General features: G+C 51.3%; 1 protein-coding gene across 1 annotated transcript in view; it reads right to left on the reverse strand.

Annotated features, from left to right (window-relative positions):
* Positions 1-2143, reverse strand: part of RNF213 (ring finger protein 213) — a 129583-nt gene extending 127440 nt beyond the window's left edge. The window contains exon 1 of the mRNA XM_006869642.1: positions 2050-2143. Coding sequence (XP_006869704.1) covers positions 2050-2143 — 94 coding nt within the window. The remainder of the gene's footprint in view (positions 1-2049) is intronic.
* Between the last annotated feature and the right edge of the window lie 5805 nt (positions 2144-7948).

Here is a 7948-nt window from a genome sequence, read left to right on the forward strand (position 1 = left end):
CGATTTTGCAGTTCAGCACATTAACCCACAGCATCATATCAGGACTCCAATTTGTTGTTGCAGCTTTTTCATAAAATAATCCTTTTGTGGCGCTGTGGGTTAATGCGCCAGACTGCAAAACCATTTGAACTGCAAGGTCGGCGGTTCAAGCTCACCAGCTGCTCCTCGGAAACCCTATACAGGGTCGCTATGGGTCGGAACCAACTCAATGATACCGAACAACAACAACCATCAGACCAGCCCAAGCATCACCTCTCAAGCTGCACCTGCATCCCTGACTGACCTGAGTCCCCATGGTCCCCCACCCTCAAGACCCAGGCGCCCTGGAGGTCTGGGCACATGGGAGTTCCTGGGCCTCGCTAGTCCTTCCCCCAGGCTCCCCAGGAACTACCCCACCCACACCATGCAGACAATTGCTAAAGGAGGAAACATCCTGTCCTTCCCCACACAGATCCCAAGTCCTCTCATCTTGGTTTCAGTTTCCTTTTCTTCAAAATAAGAAATTCACAGCTTAGGGTGTAAAAAGCAGGAAGTCACCTGTTAGCCCAGGGGTGCACATTGACCCCGTCCTTGGAGAGGGGCGGACCTGGACTGGGCCAGGATCTTCAGACCTACAGGAACCAGCAGGACACAAAGAGATCTGGACAGCACGGAATCCATGACCAGACCAAGTAGCTGCTGACAATGGGGACCACTGAGGTCTCAGGATCCTGAGGAGAGCTGGGCCCCTCAAGACTGACTGCTCCCCCAAATTCCTCTCAGAGGTGGGCAAGAACAGATACCCACCAAGACAGCACCTACGATGGAGAGCAGCATCTAAAAGGGGGACCCTCCATCAGATGTCCCCAACACCAAGTGTGACACCAGGGTCTCCAGAGGTGGGTGGGCAAGGAGCTCTGGTACTGAGGAGACGTGCTGATGGTGAGCCCTCTCTCCAACCTGCTTTCATTCCCTCAACAAATATTTTCTGAGCACCTACTATGTGCCAGGAACTTGGGGAAAGGAATGGACAAGGTCTCCTGTGGAGTTACACATGGACGGGGTCCAGTGCTAGGGGTGGACTGTCCAGTAAAGGGGCAGCTGGGCATCAGGGGAGGGCTGGCTGTGGTTGTAAAGGGTGGTCAGACTCCAGGTCAGTTCTGATGGAGAAGCCAATAAGTCCGCTGCTCCCCAAAGCTCCTCTCAGAGGGTAAAATCAGGAGCTGTAAAATGCATTGCTGCAGATTTGGAAAGGGGAGTCTGAAGGGACAGGTGGGGGGAGACAGGAGCTCAGCTTCGGACAGGGTAAGGAGGAGAGTGGTGGAGGGACAGGCGTTTAGGTGACAGTGCAAGAGGAAGAGGAATTTGGGTGCTACCATGAAGTAGGACCATGTCCCCAAGACACAGAGAAGGGACCTGAGATATCAAGCAAGCCCGTTTGAGGTCCTGAACGTCAGTCAATCCCTTCTGCTGGTTCAATCCCCCAGTGAGAATCTGCATTTCATTCCAGATACACTGAATCAGAACCTACACTGTAACAAGATCCCAGGTGATTCTCATACATCTCCTGTGTGCTTTAGAATCATGTGGGGATCTTGGTAAATTGTAGATTCTGAAATATCTGGGTTGGGAAGGCAAATTCTCAGCAGGGGTTGAACCAGACGGAGTTCATAAGAAGCTTTGCTACAAGCATGCCTTGTCGCCATCCCACAGTAACACCTGAGACCCGCCCACCCACCAGCATCCTCAGAAACCCTCTAAGAAGCCCCTCAGGCAGCCCAGCCCTGGCCTCCCCACATGGGAGTCCTTCCAGAGAAAAGAAATTGCAATTGCAAAATAAAAGCCCCAGCGTCTCCAGAACTCCCGGCGCCTCTGGCAAAGGACCCGACGAGATGCTCTTCTGCTGAAAGTGCCGCTTCAGAAACCCCACTGCCATCCAACCGCCCGGCCCTGGCGCCACCTGCAAAGCCGCTCTCCATTTCCGGTGTGGAAGTTGGAGGGGTTGGGGCGCTGACGACCACCCTGGACTCCGGAGTCCGTGGCCCCCCGCCCATGCCCCTCTGGCCTCACCTGTTTGGGGCACTTCAGGAAGCCTGGCTCCACATTGGCTGCAGAATTTGGGCTTGTCCTCTGTGGAGAGATGATGGCAGGAAGGGCACTCCATGCCTCTGGGGAGGGGGAGATTCCCCTGCAGACCTGAAACCCGGAGTCCCGAAAGTCTTGGGGCAGCCAGCTATATACGGAGCTGCAAGTCATGTGACCTGGGTTTCGGTTTCCTTTTCCTCTCCTGAAAAAGTGAAATTCAGCGGTCCACCAGCACTCACTGCTCCAATCAAAACTCAGCCCTCACCCGATCTCCCACCGCACTGCTCATGCCTGGTTGCCTCTGCCCTCGACTCTCCCCTGTGGCTCCCAGCACCCCCACTCCTGACCTCCTGAGACCACTGCCTCAGTCATTACTCAGAAAGTCTCCTGTGCAGCTCTGGGGCTCCAGGGAGCCGGGGATGGAGAAGAAGCGGGGGTCAGAGGGCTGGGGATGGCAGGGATGACATGTGTCCTGGGCGCCACTTGGGAAGGGAGGGGGGGACACTGTGCTCTTTCTATTTCCCCCATCAGTTTCCATTTCCAGCTGTGAGAGATCATTCAGAAATTTAGGACTAATTATCATAGACACTGTTTTCCTTTGATACCCTGATGATTGGGGGCAAACCCTCAGACCACTGCCAAAGCCAGGGACCACCTACTGCTGTGTGTACTGGACAGGTCATCAGGGATGGGGACGAAGCACCTGCTCACAGGTTGGCCTGGGGACTATGGACTGGCACAGCCAGGGTCAGGGCCGGCAGAGCCAGGGTGAATGGATTGGATTCCTGATATCTGGGGCTCTGGGGGCTTGGCAGCTGCCATCTAGAAAGCTCCCACTCTTCCTCTTGACCATTTGGCTCTTCTTGGTAGTGACATCAAAGTAGGGTCAGGGTCACAGCCAGCCTGGGCCAAGGTCAGCCGCCCAGGCTGGAAGCAGACAGGCATGGTAGGTACCTCTCCCCATGATGAGACTGAAAAGTTTGTGAGGGTCCCATCCTCCCTCTTGGTTTTAGACCAGGAACTCTCAGGAGTGCTGACTACAGCATTTTTCCAGCCTCTGGACCTGCAAATCCTCCTGCAGGTGGCTTGGTGGTCACAACTTCCCCACTTCCCTCTTCCTGCCCCAGGGGTCTAACTGCCCACCATCGTTTTCTTGCCTAGAGCCAGCCCCAGCAAATTTATTTCAGGCTTTTTTTTCCAAGAGGGATGTGGACATCCGCAATAAGAATTACACGGAGTAATGGGTCGTGATGAATTCAAAATCTTATTACATGCTTTATTCTTCTCATTTCTATGCTACTCCACTCTCTCATTCTTTACTCCCCTGCTCTCCTGCTCATCTCTTCTGCTTCTTTTCTCCCTTCCCCTGCTCCTGCTCTACATTACTCCCTCTATCCTCCCTCCATTCTTCTCTCGTCTCCTCTCCACCTCATATTCCTTCTTCTCCCCCTTCCTCTCTTCTCCTTCCTTCTACTTACCTCTACTTTTTCTTACATACCTTTCTTTCTTACAACCCCCTTATATACCTTATATACCGTTACAAAAAACATTGCTTTCATAGTAATCAATGCCATCAAAATACAATCAAGTCTGGGGCACATTCTTCATGATTTACAACAGGGAATGGGAAGTTACAGCAAAGACATTATCTCAAGCCCCTTCCCCAGACACACCCATGAACCCAAGGGGCACCATGCCTAGAGCATGGAGCTGGGTACTCCTCATGCATTTGTTCCTTCTCCCACCCCCAGCCTCTTCTAGGCTTCCGGTCCTCTGAGGTGCTCAAGGACCCTTACCCACAGAGCCTGGAGATGATGGTGGTAGGTGCCATGCTGCCCTTGAACCCCCTGCCTGTGGCTCTGGGGTTCCCTCCCTCTAGGGCAGGGCCACACTCCAGGCCAGATGGTGCCACCTTTTCAGAAAACCCACCCAATATCATCAGAGTCACCCCCTACAGGACTACTCCACAGGGGTTGTATGATGGTCATCTCTATGAAGACTGTCTCATCTTTCAACCTCAGAGCAGCTGGCTGATGGGTTTGAACCACCAACCTTGCAGTTAACAGCCCATCGCTTGACCCGTTGTACCACAGGGTTTCTTTTTCAGAAAAGTTACAGGCGAGTTTGTCAGCCATTAAGGATTCCTAACCTCAGCCACGACACCCCCGTCAAAGTCGCCCTGGGACCCTGCCAGGAAGTCCTGTGACAGCTTGGTGGGTGGAACCCTGTCCTCTGGGAATGTCGCCCACTGGGAGCCGGCCTGCCTGCCCTACAGTCTACATCTCCACCCTGCCTCCTGCACTCATGAACCTTGAGTCCGAATCCTGCAGCCTCCTATACCCGCACCCACTTGAACCCCGCACCCCTCCAACTCCTTCCTCCCGCCCGCCCGCCGTGCCTGCAGCTGGCAATGTTGGGTCGCGACCTAGCCCCGCAGCGAAACTGAAACCCGGCGCCTCACAAAGACGTGTTGGAGGAGGAGGCGCTACGGGGTGCAAAGGGCACGCCTACCGCCCTCCCCCCAGTCAACCAACCACTTGCGTGGGGCTGTGGCCCACTTCCCTACCCTGCCTCCGCTCCCACGGACTCCCGAGTCCCCGCATTCTCCCATACCCGCACGCCTGGATCCCCGCAACCCCTCTTACCGCGCCCACCCACTGGCCCCACGTCTCCCCACCCTTCTTATGATCCCTGGGCCTGTCATATTCATCCATTCTTGGAAGGCAGGTATCACTTAGGCGCAGTGATGCCCCCAGAGATCCTGGGTGGCTCCCTGGGGGTCCCCGTGCCTGGGCCCCTTCAGGATTTCTGCAACCAGTAGGCCTCTCACCCACGCTCGTGCGGAGCCACAGGTGGTGACTCCCTCCCTCCCTCCCTCCATTCCTCCCGCAGCCTAGGGCGGCCAGGAATGAATAACAAAAGTAGTAGATGCTCAGGTCTGCCCCTTGACTTTGTATCACTTCACTAGGCTCCGCCCCTGGACAAAGAGGAGGCTTTCTGCTGCAGTGAAGATGTAGACAGGCTCCTAGGAGTCGAAGCACCACTGTCTGTCAGTTTGTAGTACTTATTTGCAGGAAGATAAGTCCCTCAGGTAGGAAGACACTCAAAATAGAACGGGCAAGAGCTGCCTCCTCAAAGTAGAGTGTGAATGTAACGCTTTCAGGACCCTCATTTGCTGATGGGCCACAACTCAAAATGAGGAAAAACAGCTGTAAACATCCATTGATAATTGGCGCTTGGAATGTATGAAATATGAACCTAGGAAAATTGGAAGTTGTCAAAAATGAAATGGAATGCCTAATGATTGTGTTATGCCCAGAATTCAGGGTCCCCAAAGACCACCCAGGAGCAGTGTACCCATGCAAATACATAAGGGTTGTTTAATCAAGCTCGAGCCAGGTCTCTAACCTTATCCAACATTTCAGAATAGGTAAAGAGCCCCGAATTCATTGTCTGCAGGGTTTTTATAGAATTTTCAAACAGCTCAGGTTTCTCAGCTTTACAATCTTTGGATTGGTTAACAATTGGCAAACTATGAGATGTTACAGTTTAATTGGTCAGGACTGGTGGTCTTTGTTCATAGGCTAGGGTAAAGGAAAACATCTGGCCTCTGGCCTTGAGCTGCCTGGCTATTTATACATATATCATACTCTTGGAGCTAGAGGACGTGTTCAGGCTAATGTACAGAATGGAGATTGGCCTTGCCTCTGGAGGGAACTAAAAACTAAAATGCTTTCCTTGTCTATTTAAAATGCTTTCCTGAGCCTGACTAGAGTTTAGTCAAGCAGTCTCTAGGTAGGCAAAATCAGGTAAAATCAGCTTGGTCCTTACAATTGATATCCTAGACATTAATGAGCTGAAATGGACTGGGATTGGCCATTTTGAGTCTGACAATCATATGGATTACTATGCTGGGATGACATATTGAAGACCATGATAGAATCTCTCATCCACAAGCATAATAAAATGGCTGCTTGCCCAGCTTTCGCTCTCCCTACCAGAACTTCCTCTCTCCCTACTGGCACGTCAGTCATCCCTAGTCAACCAATCACCTACCTCCACTAATCTCAACCCCTCCCTCCTCTTCGACCAGTATAACAATCCTTCGCCCCACTCCCCCCCACCGCAATATCTCTCTCTCTTTCCTTCTGACCTCCAATAAAGCCTTACACGTGGGTGTTTGTGTTCCAGCTCATTCTATCTCACAGACCCACTGGGCCAATACATAATATCATGATAAATAGAGAAAAGATTGAAGTTCTCAAAGACTTCATTTTGCTTGAATCCACCATCAACTCATGAAAACAGCCGTCAAGAAATCACACAACAGCAAAGCTGTCCATGTGAGGAGTAAGATGCACCTGACACAAGTGTTTACAATAACCTCATATGCATGTAAAAGTTGGACATTGATTCAGAAAGACTGATGCATTTGAGATATGGTGTTGGAAAAGAATATTGAACATGCTGTGGACTGCCAGAAAAGCAAACAGATCTGTGTTGGAAGAAGTGCTACCAGAATGCTCCTTGAAAGCCAGGATGACTAGACTTCCTGTCTCATACGTCGTCAGGAGGAACTAGTCCCTGGAGAAGGACATCATGCTTGGTAAAGTGGGAAGTCAGCAAAAGAGAGGAAGACCCACACACACGCACACACTAGATGGATTGGCACAGTGGCAGCAGCAAAGTATTGATTGTGAAATTGGCATGGGACCAGGCAATGTTTTGTTCTGTTGTGCATAGGGTCACTATGAGTCGGAACCAACTCGGTGACACCTAACAACAACATGAGTTAAAACCAACTCTACAGAACTTTAACAACAACAAATCCCACTTGCCCAGTGCACATGAGCTAAGCTTAGGCAGAGACCTGAAGCATTCAACATTTTCAATATGTATCTACCAAGGTTTCCCTGGAGATCATCTCCATGCCGATCATCCCCATCTAGTTCATCTCGACGCTAATCATCTCTATTCAGATCATTTCTATCCAATTATCTCCAATCAGTTCGCCTCCATCCAGAGCATCTCCATTCAGATCAACTCCATCCAGTTCATCGCCTTCCTGATCATTTCCATCCAGATAATTTCTATCCAATTATCTCCATCCAAATCATCTCTAATCAGTTCATCTCCATCTGTATCCTCTCCATCCAAATCATCCCCATCCAGATCCTCTCCAACCAAATCATCTCTGTCTGGATCCTCTCCATCCACATCATCTCCATATCAGTCCTCTCCATCCACATCATCTCCTTCCAAATCCTCTATATCTGATTGCCTCCATCTAGGACCCCTCAATAGAGGTCATCTTCAGCTGATCATCTCTATCCAGATCCTCTCCATTGAATCATCTCTATCCCCAACAACCAGAAAAGGGGAGAGACCTTGGAAAAGTCACCACTGAAGTTTTCTATTGTCTAGTCTTGCAAGGAGCTCTGGTAGCGTAGTGGTTACGAATCGGGCTGCGAACCTAAAGGTCAGCGGTTCGAAACTACCAGCTGCTCCGCGGGAGAAAGATGAGGCTTTCTACTCCCGTAAGGATTTACACCCTCAGAAACCCTGTACAGGGTCGCTATGGGTCGGAACCGACTCGACGGCACGTAACAACAACAGTCTTGCAAGGGGCACACACACGCTCGTAGCCAATGGATTGGATCTCAGTCATGTGGCATTACCTATTTCAAGGGAGATCTGGAAGTGCTGACCCTGGTGGTGGTGGCATCTGCTGGTGTGTGTTCGTGCCACACAAACCACTGGCTGTGGAAGTGCTTAGTCACCTCCATGGCAGTAGTGGTTCCCTGGGAGAATTCCTGACTCCCATGTGGGAAACCTGGATTCTATTCCTGGCCCGTGTCCCTCAGGCATAGCCACCACCCACCCA

Source organism: Chrysochloris asiatica, unplaced genomic scaffold (assembly GCF_000296735.1).
Source record: "Chrysochloris asiatica unplaced genomic scaffold, ChrAsi1.0 scaffold00132, whole genome shotgun sequence".
NCBI lineage: Eukaryota > Metazoa > Chordata > Mammalia > Afrosoricida > Chrysochloridae > Chrysochloris > Chrysochloris asiatica.